Consider the following 16,695-nt stretch of genomic DNA (forward strand, 5'->3'; position numbering starts at 1 on the left):
TTAAAATTACTTTAAGCTTATTGTAAACAAAAGTAACAATTCTGCCTTATATTGAAGTAGGTAGTTTAACTAGTACAGAAGTTTCTCCAATTTCTTTTATAAGGAAACTTACTCTGAATACTGATGATTTGTGTGAACAACTTAGTATGTTGAGTTAATCATACTGATACATAGAAAGAGAATTTGAAAAACTGAAGTTAAACAAAAAGTGCAGATAATGCTCCAAATCGTGCATATAGAACAGGAACACAAAGCTATTCATACACTTCCTCTAGACACAAACAGTACTTCACCACCCCTTTCTCTCACTGGCTTCTTGAACTACAAGGTAAAAGCAAAAACTCTTAACTTCACTAGCCATGAGAGGACCTGTTTGACATGGCTGTGGGACATTTATTTAGTATTGATTGTTGTGTCACCAAATGTAGCTGCAGCTTGACTTCTTTCCTCCTCATCTTTCAAAGCCTCATCATACCGGGACTGGAAGGCGCTCGGAACTATATGGTTGATTTTAGCCAAAAATTTCAGGATTTTCATCTTGCTTGTCTCAGCATGAGATCTTGGACCCCACAGAAATTCATAGCTTGTAGGACTTCTGTTAGGTACTTGCCGATACTCCAGGTATTTAAGCTTCACTAAATCTTGAGTGATAAGCTTCCTGGGTTCCCCAAAAATGAAGTGTTTCTTTCCATCATATATTTTCATTTTATTCAGGAATTCCCAGATACTTTCCTCAGTGGCACAGTTTCCTTTCAGGAAGATCACCCCTAGGAGATTCATTAGCAGGCCAGTCTTGGGAAATCCCCTGCCTGTAGTCAGAACACCATTGTTAGGGAGATTCATTTTGCTAGCAAGGGTATAGGAATCCATAGAATCTGCTTCCTTTAAGTCTACACCGAGCAACACCTCCAGGTTGAAGGAAGCTCTTCTGAGGATCTCAGCGATGTGTACTTTATGGGTGTTGGTGACCATCTTCATCACATCTGCTTTCAGAATGGGCCTTTTCATTTTACACATGTTCATCATGTAGTTCACCACCAGGCGGACTGTGCTAGTGAGAGAACTTCTAGGGCACTTCTCAGTAGAGGGTGAGGTCTGGGAAGATTGTTGTTTTCTCTTAATTTTGTACTTAGCTACTTTACATGGTCTTGTGTGAGAAAGACCCTTAGACTCAGTGGTAGAAAGGGCTCTCTGAGGCACCTTGGAAGTGGTCTGTAACTTAGAAGCAGACTTTGTATGAGCAGTAACACCTACATGAGGAGAAGATGGAGGGGGACAGCTTTTCTCCACTTCTGCAAGGGCCTGGGCACCCTGGAGATCCTGGGTCTCACCTCCAGCCTGGTAGCATTTTTTTCCAGCATGGAGCTTTCTCTTCTGACCCCGAGGCATAATGATCTTGTTCAGTGTGAGCTAGCAAGCCAGTGATTCTGCCACCTGGAGAGATATTGAGATTGCATAAGTATCTCCAGCATAGAGATAACTTTTGGCTGTAAGGAGCCCACCTTTACTGAATTTGGTAACAGCACTTTCCTACGAACCCAGAGTATCCTTGTTCTGATCAACCTGCCCTCTGATAACCTTATGGAACTAATTAAAGTGTGCTTTAGACTGCAGTCTGCCACCACTTTTTGGTGTGCACTGGGAACGTAAGTGGTGGGGGAAGGTTTAATTCTGATGGATCAGCTTCCCTCTTGCCTAGGAAGATCTCTCAGTTTTGAAGCCAGTGCCATTCATCACCATATCAAATTGTTGGTAACCTGAACCCTTTTCTTGTGCTAACTTTGGATAACTCCATCTAAAGCTCGTATTCCTATCCATGGGCCCAAAGGATGAAAGGAAAGAATACCTGAGCCCTTAATATTTTTCATGGTTTATGCAGTTCCAGGAGCTGATAGAGGCTCACTGAGAATGCATGTCCAGAACGTTTCTGCCTACTGAATCTGGGGCCTCTGTTACATAACACCTCCCTCTCTGTGACTTTCTGTGCAAAACTTAATGCAGCAGGTTTTACTGGGGTCACACAGGTCTAAGGAAATCCCCTAAAGGATAGATTTCGTGGGACCCTATAGATTATGAGACTGGAAATGGTCTCCTTATTCTAAATTCAGGATCTTAAACACAAATGACTCTTAGAAATTCACAAAACAAACCTGAGATTCCACCTCATACCAGTCAGAATGGCTAAGATAAAAAACTCAGGTGACAGCAGATGCTGGCGAGGATGTGGAGAAAGAGGAACACTCCTCCATTGTTGGGTCAGATTGCAAACTGGTACAACCATTCTGGAAATCAGTCTGCAGTTTCCTCACAAAATTGGATATTGCACTAACTGAGGACCCAGCTATACCTCTCTTGGGCATATACCCAAAAGATGCCCCAATATATAAAAAAGACACGTGCTCCACTATGTTCATAGCAGCCTTATTTATAATAGCCAGAAGCTGGAAAGAACCCAGATGCCCTTCAACAGAGGAATGGATACAGAAAATGTGGTACATCTACACAATGGAGTAGTACTCAGCTATCAAAAACAATGACTTTATGAAATTCATAGGCAAATGGATGGAACTGGAAAATATCATCCTGAGTGAGGTAACCCAATCACAGAAAAACACACATGGTATGCACTCACTGATAAGTGGATATTTAGCCCAAAACCTCAAATTACCCAAGATGCAATCCCTGGACCACATGAAACTCAATAAGAAGGATGACCAAAATGCGGATGCTTCACTCCTTCTTAAAAAGGGGAATAAAAATATCCATAGGAGAGGATAGGGAGGCAAAGTTTAGAGTGGAGACTAAAGGAAGGACCATTTAGAGCCTGCCCCACATGTGGCCCATATATATACGGTCACAAAACTAGGTAAGATGGATGAAGCTAAGAAGTGCATGCTGACAGGAACCGAATATAGTTCTCTCCTGAGAGACACACCCAGAACATGTCAAATACACAAATGAATGCTAGCAACAAACCACTGAACTGAGAATGGGGTTCCTGTTGGGGGAATCAAAGAAAGGACTGGAAGAGCTTGAAGGGGCTTGAGACCCCATATGAACAACAATGCCAACCAACCAGAGCTTCCAGGGACAAAACCACTACCCAAAGACTATACATGGACTGACCCTGGGCTCCAACTGCATAGGTAGCAAAGGATGGCCTTGCTGGGCACCAATGGAAGGAGAAGCCCTTGGTCCTGCCAAGATTAGACCCCCAGTGTAGGGGATTGTGGGGGTAAGGGGGTAGATGGGGAGGAAAACACCCTTATAGAAGGGGAGGGAGAGGGGTTAGGGGGCTTCCAGGAAAGGGAATAACATTTGAAATGTAAATAAGAAATACCCAATTTAAAAAGAGAGAGAGAGAGAAAAAAAAAAGAAATTCACATCCAATTGATTGGACAGATGCTAAGTCTTTCTTTTTAGGCTTTCTTCCCATCATAGGGGAAATGAGGATGACGTATATCCCACTACTGCTCCCCAGGGTTTCTCCATACTAACAACTGGGGCGTGTTGCTAAAAATTGTCATTATTACAGAATCCATGCTTTTTAGGTCCTCAGCATATCAAGTGGATCCATGGTCTCTGTGCTTTTATGACATGAGTAATCCAAACTTGAAATAAAACCTATGTCCAGGAGCACTGACACACCTGAGAGCAGAGGAAAAACCACTACCTCTGCTCCAAGGGACCCGCCTGGAACCCTCAGGACACAGGAACCCAGGAGCAGTGTGGGACAGGATCCTTCTGGTTTCTGCCTGCACCCAGAGCTGACCTGGTCCCACAGCTCTCTGTACCCAGGTCTTGCTGGGAGAAAGCCGGTTTCCAGGGGTGCTGACACACAGGCTGACAGGAGGATCATCAACCCACTGCCAGAAACAGCAAGACAAGCTAACACCAGAGATAACCAGATGGCGAGAGGCAAGTACAGGAACCTAAGCAACTGAAACCAAGACTACTTGGTGTCATAAGGGCCCAGTTCTCTTGCCAAAGAAAAAACTGGATATCTAAACACACCAGAAAAGCAAGATTTGGATTTAAAATCACATCTCATGATGATGATAGAAGACTTTAAGAAGGACATAAATAACTCCCTTAAAGAAACACAGGACAACACAGGTAAATGGGTAGAAGCCCTTAAAGAGGAAACACAAAAATCTCTTGAAGAATTATAGTAAAACACAACCAAACAGGTGAAGGAATTGAACAAAACCATCTAGGGTCTAAAATTGGAAATAGAAACAATAAAGAAAGCACAAAAGGAAACAACCCTGGAGATAGAAAACCTGGGAAAGAGCTCAGGAGTCATAGATGCAAGCATCACCAACAGAATAGAGATAGAAGAGAGAATCTCAGGGGGGCAGAAGAAACCATAGAAAACTTTGACACAACCATCAGAGAAAATGCAAAATGCAAAAAGCTCCTAATCCAAAACATCCAGGAAATCCAGGACTCAATAAGAAGATCAAACCTAAGGATAATAGGTATAGAATAGAATGAAGATTCCCAACTTGAATGGCCAGTAAAGATATTCAACAAAATTATAGAAGAAATTTCCCTAACCTAAAGAAAGAGATGCCTATGAACATACAAGAAGCCTACAGAACTCCAAATAGGTTGGACCAGAAAAGAAATTTCTCCCATCACATAATAGTCAAATACCAAATACACAAAACAAAGAAAGAATATTAAAAGCAGTAAGGGAAAAGGGTCAAGTAACATATAAAGGCAGACCTATCAGAATCACACCAGACTTCTCACCAGAGACTAGAAAATATCATCCTGAGTAAGATAACCTAATTACAAAAGAACACACATGGTCTGCACTCACTTTTAAGTGGATATTAGCCCAAAAGCCTGTATTACCCAAGATAAAATCCACAAATCACATGAAGCTCAAGAAGGACGACTAAAGTGCAGATGCTTCAGTCCTGCTTAGAAGGGGGAACAAAAATATTTATAGGAGGAAATATGGAGACAAGTGTGAAACAGATTGAAGGAATGGCCATCCAAAGCCTGCCCCACCCAAAGATCCATCCCATCTGCAGACACCAAACCTAGACAATATTGTTGATGCCACGAAGTACATGCTGACAGGAGCCTGATATAGCTGTCTCCTGAGAGGCTCTGCCAGAGCCTGACAAATACAAGGACAGATGCTCACAGCCAACCATTGAACTGAGAATGGGGTCCCCATTGGAGGAGTTAGAGAAAGGACTGAAGGAGCTGAAGGGGCTTGCAACCCCATAAGAATAACAATGCCAACCAACCAGAGCTCCCAGGGACTAAACCACTACCCAAAGACTACACTGGGACAGACCCATGGCTCCAGCTGCATATGTAGCAGAGGATGGCCTTGTTGGGCACCAATGGGAGGAGAAGCCCTTGGTCCTGCTAAAGATGGACACCCTGTGCGGGGGGATGTTGGGGTGGGGAGGTGGGAAGGGCTGGGTGGATGGGTGGGGGAGCACCCTCATGGAGAGAAGGGGGTTGAATGGGATAGGGGGGTTTTGGATGGGAAACCGGGAAAGGGGATAACATTTGAAATGAAAAATTTAAAAATCCAATAAAAATGTTCAAAAATGTCCAAATGCTATTTACCTCCCCCCCCGCCAAAATGAAACTCAGACCTTCCTCAGTCACCACTAGAAGTAATCATTTCAAGTTTCAACGGGCTAACTCCTATAAAGCTTTTCAGATGTGACAGAAGATACAGAACTCTCTGAGACTACCTATTTGTGGGACATGTCATTTAATCGCCACTCAGATTGTCTCAACTGATTTTGACCAAGACTCTCTTTTGCTTAACTGGTAGCTGGCCCATTATATCCACTTACACTGCATTCTATGACTTTCCAAGCATAAATGTAGAGATTTCAGTCATGGAATTCTTTCAATTGATTATTTTCCCTATATCCTAGGATCCCTTCTACCTACACAATTTCATTAGCTACAAGCATACTCCTTCACTCCTTTCCTTCCTTGGTCTATAGAGTGAAAATATAGGTACACTATAAAGTAGAACAGCTTTTCTCTTGGCCCTTACTAGACTGGAAATGGGACTGAGGTTTTTTGTTGTTTGTTTGTTTGTTGTTGTTTTGACATCTCATCTTTTATGGACTGGACTGGAAGACAGAAAGGATTCTTCACGGTACTGATTAAAGTGCCCCCAGTCTCCAAAAGAAGCCATAGGCTTCCCAACAGAAAGCAATGTAGGCAGGACTCGTGGGGTGGAGTGTGGGTACACAAGGCATGGGCAGGGAGTGGGGAGATACGGGAACATGGGCAGAAATTTGTGGAAATTGTTGCCTAGGGAACAATTCTCATCCTCACAAGGGCCTGTCAGCTTTACCTTAGTTTTCAACAAGAACTCCTATACCAGAACTGGGAACCCTACCCGTTATATTTAATTAGGCTATTGGCTTTGACCTTCAGGGCAGAAATGAGGAACATCATTAACTTCTGTTCATCGAAAGGAGTGGATTCAGTAGAGTAAGAATCCTCCCTCTACTGACTCAAGACTGCTGCTCTGAAGTATAACATTCACCTTACTTAGTTCTTACACCAAAAGTCTGGATGTGTACAAACTAAATGTTCAATGAATTTGAGTTTTTTGATAGGCCTCTAACCCCTCCTCCACTTCTAGAGAGCATCCTCCCTCTTAGTACTGACCTGAAACACACACCTCCTAAACAAAATGTATGCCTTGCTCAGTTGATAGGGTCTGGATAAGCACACATGTCCCAATAATGGTTAACGCCTCTAGGTAAAATGACTCCTCCCTCAATCAACTGATAGGATCTGAGTAAGCGCAAATCTCCCTTGAGCTACTGGGTTAGTCTCACTTTGCGCCCCCTTCTGGAGGTTCTTAGGTATGTCAGCAGGGGCTGAACTGCAGGCACACCGTGGTTTGAGGGCAAACCAACACTAGGTGTCCCAGCTTTACTATTTGCTATCAAGCCCTCTCTCTTGTAAATAGGGGCTCATGAAATCACATTAGACTGCTTTTTGTGTGACTTCCCAGACAGATGCGGTTGGGGTGCGTGCTCCGGAAATGTATCTGCTGACTCAGCAGAGGGGATGCTATGAATCCTGGGTTTCCTCCCTCCATAGACTCCAAGTCTCAAACACAGTCCTCATCTCTCTCAGTCCAAACACAAACACAGTCCTCATCTCTCTCAGTCCAAACACAGCCCTCACTTTCCTTGGCCCTTTGGAGTGAAAAAAGTCAATGTAAATTACTAACGGTAGCTACACGCCTATTGCTATCACTGAGTACAAGAAATGATACATGAGTATACTATCTGGGGCATTCTAGAGTTGACTGATAGCAAGTTTGGGAAGATCTCCAAATGATGCCATATAATTTATAGTGCTGTATATTTTCCCCCATTCATTGGAAGAATGTCACTATCCTCCTGTGTCTTAAAATTTTCTTAGAAAACATCATTTCTACAAACACTTTAAGTATCCATACTGCATAGATTTTTTATTAAAGGTTTGTGTGCAAGGACTGGGGTGAGATCAAGACACTGCTATACCAGGCAACAAGCCCAGACCAGGTGATGTTGAGAAGAAAGAAAAATAGGTGTTGTTGATTCCTTGTATCCAAAAGTCAGGATGAGTCACTTATTACTCCTATTTTCATATATTTACTATCCTGTGAAAAGGACATTTAAAAGATGCTTGTTATGCTGTTGAATAAGTTTGAGATTACTTGACTTTACATATGTAGAGTCATGCTGTCAACATACATTTTCTCTTCATTTGATAAAACAGTTTTATTTGTATCAAGTTTGTTTTTTCAAGACAAGGATTGTCTAAGGAGCTCTGGCTGTCCTGGAACTTATTCTGTAGACTAGGCTGGAACTCAGAGATCCACCTGCTTCGGTCTCCTTGATTCTGGAACTAAAGTTATGTTCCACCGCCACCTGGCTTATGTTAATATTTTTAATTAAAAATTATTCATTTTATTTTATGTATATGGAGTATCTTGCCTATATGCATGGGTCCCCAGTGAAGTAAGATGAAGGTGGATCCCCTAGAACTGGATTTATACAGTCATAAGCCTCCACATGGATGTTGGGAAAAAATCTGGGTCCTCTACAAGAACAACAAATGTTCTTAACTGATGAGTCATTTAACTAGCCCTTTATGGAAGTGTCCCTAATAGCTTCATCATTCTAGTTCAATTCCTTTAGGCACAAACTTCTGCAATACCTTAGGGAGTTGGGCTTAAGACTAGAGAATGTGCTTTTTTCTATTAATACCATTGGTAATACTCTATTGTACAATGAAACTTCCCTGAGACATTTAGGAGTATTTGAAAGAAAGGGGAATTAGTGGATACACTCAGGCAGGTGATGTTTCATTCTCTGCTTTGGCTTTTGGTTTTTACTTTGTTTTGCTTTGCTTTTTAAAGGCAGATTCTTGTGTAGTCCAGACTAGCCTTGAACTTACTATGTAATAAAGGGTGACCCTAAACTCTTAATCCTTCTGCTTTTCCCTCTCAAAGGTTAGGATTACAGTGTTTGTCACCATGCCCATCAGGCCTTATTTTTGGTTGATTTATTTATTTGTAACTTTTAGCATGTGTTAACTATAAAAAGGTTTCATAGCCTTTCACAAGTTCCTTGAATACCTCATTCCCAACTCTTATTCATTGCTCATACCCCCTAATTTTTACTAGTTAGTCTTCCTCCTACTTTCAAGATATTTTTAAATATATATTTATTATTGGAGAAAATTGGTATTTTGGTTTTTGAAAAACATTATGCTTAAAATCATGATCTCCAGTGCCATCTACCTTCCTCCAAATGACATGATTTTTTGAAGCCTCCAGACACCACATATGTATGTAATCCATCCTATCACTCCAAAGTATATTGTTGCCTTTTCTTCACATTTGCAGTGAAAGGAAAGTTCTTGTTCATGCTTTTAATGCTTGCAATCAGGACAGAGAGGTAGAGGGATTCTCCAGGCTCTGCAGCCAGACTGGTCTAATGTGAGTTTTTTTCCATAGTGAAACAAGCACATAAAGAAACCCTGCAATGTTTATTTTAATGTGCTTACTGCTTTCACTGGATAGTCTATCCAGTGGCTAGAGTACAGAGAGTGTATCTGTTTCGCTGTAGGACACAGCCCTAGAGTCAAGCCTTGTGCTTCCATAATGGCCAGCAACAGGGCCAAGAAGGAATTCAGAAGCACAATGCAAGTCTCATGTTGGGAGGGATGAAATACTGTGGCTTTTGATTTATCTTATACCATGAAAGAGACTGTCACTTACTAGCTATGCAAGTTAAAAAATTCTTCTGAGCTGCATGTTTCACATTTATACAACGGATTTGGTAAACCTGTTTTCTACTGGTCATAGAACAAGTGCAAGGAATGGAAAGCGCTTGACAGAGTGACTAGTTATGTATTGAGTCTCTCTCTTGTGCTGTCTCATGGTTGCAGATGCTAACTAAAAGACACCATCATCACCCCCACCATCCCCAAGCATCCTTGAGATTTAGCAAAGAGGGAGCTTCTATTTCATAGGTCTACTTTAAAAACCTTTTCAGTGTGATTATGAAGGACAAGGTGAGATGCTTTCCTGTGTCCTCTTTGAAAACAATAGTCAGCTTGGCCCCTACCTAAGTTCCCTGATTTGCCACCTGGAAGAAAAGGAGGCTCCCATTCTTTTGAACAGATTATATCCACTGTATGAGACCTGTGCCTCCATGAGCCCCAATAAATGGAAGCAAGGAGAACACTGCTAGCTAAACCTTTGCCAGTGGTCTGATCATAACAAAAGTGGTGTCATACAGAATGGAGTTTGATGATTGGTAACTGAACACAAGGGAGCACAGTCCTAGAACCTCTAGTCTCAGGCTTCCATGACAATCCAGACTGGAAATTGATAGGCATCTATCACCTGTCATTATTGCCTGAGGTCCATCCCTAAAAAGACTATGTATCCACAGATATGGAGGATATGGAAAATACGATCCACATATTTTCTCTGATCTGGTACAAACTGGTAGTCTTCCATGACTTTACTTGACACCCATGTTCTTTTTTTTTTTTAAGATTCATATATTTTATGTACATGAGTACAGTGTAACTGTCTTCAGACACACCAGAAGAGGGCATCATATCCCATTAAAGATGGTTGTGAACCAACATGTGGTTGCTAGGAATTGAAGCCAGGGCCTCTGGAAGAGCACATAGTGCTCATAACCTATAACCGATGGCTTCAGCCATGTTCTTATTATAAGGGCCCTCAGTTATTGGATCCTTTTTAGGAAGAAGTCAAACTGCTTAATTGCCCTCAACTGTTCAAAGTCTCTGTACGAATAATTATGGGAGGAATGTATTGTAACCACTGTTATGGGTTTGGTGGTTTTGACATCCTATTACAAGCTGGAAAATAAATCTCTGCTGATTTAATACATAACTTTGTTGTCTTAACAAAGTATGTTTTTTTCCATCTCCACAGAGAGCTAAGTTCAACCTAACTCTCGCTAGTGCCCTCCCAGGGATAAGGAAGTAAGACTTTCTAAATTTATTTTTCTGCCTCATTTGTCTTTAGGTTCATAATGTTGCTTTTTCTTGTGTATATTTTTCTCAAGCCCTTTTATTCCACTTGGGCCTTATGTATCATTTTCATTCTGGTTAGATCCCCCAGAATCTTAAAAGGAGTATGTGAGACAATACGGCTAGGATTACCAATTTTGCCAGGAATTTCTTGGCAGGGAGTACATCTTTCTGTAACATACATCATTCTGTGGTATATGTTCATATGAGGCATAGTTCTGGGAAATATTGAACCCTGTCTAATGGAGAGTAAACGCTGTTGTCAGCAAGCCTTCTCAGTTTGATAATGAAAGCCAGGAGTCTTTTTTTTTGTCTCCTCTATTCAAAGGTAGGTATACCGTTAATTTACTAACACTTTAAAATGAGTAGCATAGGGATGTGTATATAAACAGATAGAAAGACAGATAAATAAACTATATGCCATCCCATGAAAGCATTCTTAAAAAACTTTTAAATGATACACTTATCTTGTGTAAACTGGCCATTAATCATGTACACCAGGCATAAATTTCTTTACAGGTCCCTCACCTCAAGGTTATGAGAACAGTGTGACCTTCAGCTGCTATCTTTCCACTTCTGTAAACAATGCTTGCTTGGTTCCTGAACATGTCTATAGCTGGGCTTTTGTAAATGTTGCATAATTATGGGTTTTGCCTTGAAAAGCTCAAGCAAAATTATTGGAGCTGCCTCCTGCTAGTGTGTATAGGGCATTCAGGCCAACAGAGACTAAAGGCTGGAATTTTACTTACTCAGGCCTCTCAGGTGATCTCCAGGTACCCTATAATGTTTTCTAGGTCCCACCAAGATCCCCGAAGTAAACTCCCACCCTTGAGGTAGGGCTCCTTCTAGGCAAAGGTAATGGTTGTCAGTCCTAGAAAAGGTCACCGAGAAGACCTTCTTTGGCCCCAGGAATGAGGTGTCCCTCAACAACTTTCCCTCTGACACTTTCTGGAGGAATCTACCTATATACCCGAACTCAAAACCTCTGGAGGTAACATAAACCTAGGTTTCTAGTGTCTAGTCAGTCTGGGTGCTTGTAGAAGAGGTGGATATAGACTAAAAATTCCTAAGACCGTGTTGTAGCTGGAATACTGCCTCAGGTTCTGGATTGTCTTAGTGGTCACCGATATATCCTGTGTCTGTGATTTCATTGCCTCTGTCCTTTGTATTGATATGCCCTATTAACCCTTTCTAGTTAGACAAAGATAATGGACAAACCAAACCTTGTTGATGCTCTCAACTCCCCCTAAGAATGCATTTTACAGAACTTTAAATTAGGTTTCAAAAGCACAGGAACCAGAGTTTGGAGTCCACTTCTTCAAGGGAACTCTCCATTCGCTTTGTGAACTGGATTGGCTAGCTTTCTATGTCGGTTGGCCCAATACTAGGTCATCAAAGTTGCTGCTGGGGTTCAGTCTTCTGTTCTAAGAAGACCGGGACAACTGGATCAGTATTCCTACATTCAAACATGGCTGGATATGCTGGAAATGCAAAAAAGTTAGGAAAGACAACTGTGCTAGTCCTGGAAGTAACACGGACAGATGGTCCACTAGAAGGTAATGAACAAAGCTTCTAGAAGCAATCAGGAATGTACCAAGACTACCCAGACCTCCTTTAGCCTGAAATCAATGTGGATATTGTTTTTTTAAAGAACATTGAAAAAATGAATATCTGAACCAATGGGCCGAAATGCTCAAAGCAAAAGGGTTCCAATTAGAAACTGACACTGCCTGATGGGGACAGGGCTAAATTACTTTAGCCCCTCACAAGCCTGTGCTTACCTTGAAAGTGAGGAACAAGTTTCCTCATAAACACTGGGTAACTTTTTCAATCCTAAAGAAACTGAACAGATGCCCTGGCAAAAGAGATAAACTGCAGGGTGCAACAGGGGAATCCAGGGCCTACTCCTTAACAACTAATGGGATTGTGGATTTAGGAAGAGGTACAATCACTCATATGTACCTGACAATGCTTGAATGATGGCCCTATCTTCCACTGAGCCAAGCAAGACCTGTTACAGAAACTTCAAACCACTATTACCTGCAAGGAAGACATGAAAGAATTAGACTACAAAGTCCCTTCTAAAATCCAGGTACTTGTCCAGTTGTGGAAGAATACTAGTTACTATATAAGCCATTCCATGTTCAGCTGGAATTAACCCCACATCTGGCTCTATTACAACTGAAATTTTCTATGGTACAGGAAGAAATAAATCTAAGTAAAACAATACCATGGGAATTGGAAAAAGGAAAAAAATGGGGTGGGGTTGCAATTCACATCCAGAGACTCAGGAAAGCTAGTGTTTTATTTCCTTGCCAACCACCTTGGAGCACCCTTCTTCTTCCAGTCCCAAAACCCAGCACTAATTATTACAGTCTTGTTGAAGGTTTAAGGGAATGGGTTGAAACTATTTATCCCACAGTTCTAAAACCATAGCTCTAGGTACCCTACCTCCCCACAAACAAAAGTTGTATCCAAACAACCACTGGGCCACCACTCACAGTACCCATGAGTCAGGATCTGAGCAAGATGCCTGGAGAACACTGGGAGGTGAACTTTACGTAGGGAAAACATGGTCAAAATGGGAATAAATTATCTCCTTGTATTTGCAGATACCTTCTTCTGTTGGGTAGAAGCATCTCCTACCAGACTAGAAATATAGCACAGGTTATTCTTTAATTCTTTAATTAATCATTTCATTCAGTTACATTTCAAATGATATCCCCGTTGCTGGTTTCCCCTCCGCAAACTCCCGAAACGAGCACAGCAAACTCCCTATTCCATCCCTCCTCCATCCTGCTTCTATGAGGCTGCTCCCCCACCCACATACCCAATCCCTCCTGCCTCCCCACCCTGACATTCCCTTACACAGGGGCATCAAACCTCCACAGGACCAAGGGCCACCCCCCCCCATTGATTCCAGATAAGTCAATCTTCTGCTACATATGTAGCTGGAGCCATGGGTCCCTTCATATGTATTCTTTGGTTGGTGGTTTAGTCCCTGGGACCTCTGGGGGGGGTCTGGCTGATTGATATTGTTGTTCTTCCTATGAGGTTGCAAACCCCTTCAGCTCCTTCAGTCCTTTCCCTAACTCCTCCATTGGGGTTCCTGTGCTCAGGCTGATGATTCACTGTATCTGCATCTGTATTGGTCTGGCTCTGGTAGAGACTCTTAGGGGACAGCTATACCAGGCTCCTGTCAGCAAGCACTTCTTAGCATCAGCAATAGTGTCTGGGTTTGGTGTCTGCAGGTGAGATAGATTTCTAGGTGAGAAAGACTCTGGACAGCCTTTTCTTCAGTCTCTGGACCTGTCTTCTCTACGGCCATACCAACCTAAACACACCCAATCTTGTCTGATCTCAGAACCTAAGCAGGGTTGGGCCTGATTAGTACTTGGATGGGAGCACAGGTTATTCTAAAGAAGGTTTTATAGCATTTCTTTCCTACCTAGACTACAAGATGTACACTTAGTTGAAATTCCTAACCATTCACTTCTCAACAATCATCAGGCCCTGCAACAGGTTCTTCAACATGTCCACAAAACTGAGAGACCCAGCCAAGAGACTCTGGTCTGAGTCTCCATACTTACCAGGTCAGCAGCACTGTCTGGATTAAGAGTCATTATCCAAAGACACTTGAGCAGCATTGGAAGAGACCATTTTCCATGGATTTCTTATTACAAAGCAAAAGATGCAATAAAACTGTATACTTCCTGTTATAGTATATATAAATGACAAATGTGCTAAAAAAAATCCTGTTCTCAGAAATGCTTACACATACCCAATAGACAAATAAGCTGAGGTTATCTTAAACAGAATAAGCCATATTCCTTTGCCCAAAGGAAAAAAATTCACTTATTAACAGTATGTAGCTGATAACCTATATCATACTACCTGCTGATATTTAAGCAGACTATTTGTGACAGTTTTTATATGCTCAGCCCAGGGAGTGGCAATATTAGGTGTGGCCTTGTTAGAGTAGGTATATGACTGTGGGTGTGGGCTTAGGACCGTCACCCTAGCTGCCTGGAAGTCAGTATTCTGCTAACAGCCTTCAGATGAAGATGTAGAACTCTCAGCTCCTCCTGCACCATGCCTGCCTCGATACTGACATGTTCTCGCCTTGATGATACTGGACTGGACCTCTGAACCTGTAAGCCAGCCCCAATTAAATGTTGTCCTTTATAACTGTTGCCTTGGTCATGGTGTCTGTTCATAGCAGTAGAACCCTAAGACAGAGATGTTGCTCTGGCTTTAGAGTGAAAAATAGAAGGGAATGGGGTATTCCTGTGATAGGCCTGATCATGTTTCTGTTTGGAAGAATGTGGTTTTGGGGACTTTGGATTTAGAAAGCATTGGAATGCTTTAAGTGGGGTTTAATGGGCTATCCTAGAAGGAATATGGAAGACTTTGTTGCTGTGAGTGATTTGAACTGTGCAGACCTGGCCCAAGAGGATCAGTGGAGAATTTCAGTATGTGGCCTAGAGACTGTTTTTGTGGTATTGTGGTGAAAATGTAGCTAATTTTTACCCTTGTCTGAAGAATCTGCCAAGTCTAAGGTGAAGAGACTCAGATTCTAAATGCACTGACAAAGGAAGTCTCAGAAATGTCCATCACAGACTTTGTTCTCTGGTTAAGTTTCATAAAGTACATTTTGAACAAGCATAGGAAGCTGAGAAGGAAAATATAAAATATATAGTTCAAGTATTAAAGAGACACCAGGAAGTGAAATGAAGCTGAATCCTGTGTTCAAGGAGATAACAAATGAAGGGAGTGAGACTTTGGGGCAAGATTCTACACGGTTAAGTTTAGATCCAGGTCTGGTTGTACACACTATTAATCCCAGGAAACAAGTATGCAGATCTTTGAGTTCAGGATCAGTCTACAGAGCAAGTTCCAGGACAGTCAAGCTTAGACAGTGAAGGAGTTGGAAAACCAAGTTAGTGATAATGCAATACAACAATAGAGCATGTTCTACCTTCTGCAAGCAGCAGAACTGAGCAACATTGGCCACGTGGCTCTGGCTTCATATTCAAGAGAAGATTACTGGGACAATTGATGCTAGTTAGCTGGAGCTAAGAAATTAGTGGTGATTAAGACCAGCATCACTGAGGTGAAATCTTCTGGGAAGTGTTTTCTGAGAACGCAATGAAGCTGTGTTCCAGAGATAGCCAAGGTTGTACCTCGTCCTGCACCTGTACTTGGTAATGTGTAAGAGTCACTCAGATGGTACTGGTTTTGAAGGCATGAAGGGGTCATGAGGAGCAAGTTGAGGCTTGGAATTGTGAGAGGCCATTGAAGGCCATTGATGAAGGTGCAATCTTAGTTCCAGTTGATGGTCCAGGACTGAAGGAGTCATACAAAGTAGTTGAGGTTTGGTACCATGAAGAGAGCCTATGAGAAGTTATTGATGAAGCCTCATTGCAGCAGAAGAACCCACTGTACTGGAGATGGTAGTATCATGGGATGAACACCAAGAACAGCAGCTACAGTGGAATGGATGAACCTAAGCTTAGAGTGCTACAGAGTCCAGAGCCAGAGAAGTGACCCCAGCCCTTTGGAGGAGATCAGAAAACCATGTGTGGATCTCAGAGGCTAGAGGAACTAAAGGATAAGTGGTTGTGGGATTTAGTGCAGGTTTCTGAGAAAGTCTACCATAACAGGGAGACAGAAGAGGAGATGTAGCAGAGAAAGAGAAAGGAGGAAAATGAAAAAAGAAAAGCACCAGGAAAGGAATTTACAGAGAATCTTTACTACAATAGTTAGGGAAAGCAGGGAAGAGAGACTCCAACCAAAGAGACAGGAAACCCCTTGGAAAGGACCAGTGCGCATATTACAAGGACAGGGGCACTGAGCCCGAGAGTGCCCTAACAAATGGAAGCCGGGGACAGAAAATCCCAGGCCTTGGAAAAAATGTCCCCAAACAGTGAAGATGTTAGCTCTCTGGAGGAAGACAGTGACTAGGAAGGATGGGGTTCAGACCCTCCTCCCTGAACTCAGGATAACTCTGAGAGTGGAAGGGAGACCCACTCAATTCTTGGTGGACACAGTGGCTCAACACTCGGTCCTCTTCCAAGCCAATGGCCTGTTTCCAAGAAAAAAAAAAACATCTTGGGTCCA

General features: G+C 42.2%; 1 protein-coding gene across 1 annotated transcript; it reads right to left on the reverse strand.

Moving 5' to 3' along the window:
- Nucleotides 1–393: 393 nt before the first annotated feature.
- Nucleotides 394–1,389, reverse strand: Mageb3 (MAGE family member B3). The gene has a single exon (NM_001106965.1). It carries the CDS (start codon nucleotides 1,387–1,389, stop codon nucleotides 394–396), a length of 996 nt encoding a protein of 331 aa, NP_001100435.1.
- Between the last annotated feature and the right edge of the window lie 15,306 nt (nucleotides 1,390–16,695).

This window comes from Rattus norvegicus, chromosome X, assembly GCF_036323735.1.
Source record: "Rattus norvegicus strain BN/NHsdMcwi chromosome X, GRCr8, whole genome shotgun sequence".
In the NCBI taxonomy this organism is placed as follows: Eukaryota; Metazoa; Chordata; class Mammalia; order Rodentia; family Muridae; genus Rattus; species Rattus norvegicus.

Coding starts and splice junctions, on each gene's coding strand:
- Mageb3 (NM_001106965.1), bottom strand. CDS start 1,389: ATGCCTCGGGGTCAGAAGAGAAAGCTCCATGCTGGAAAAAAATGCTAC.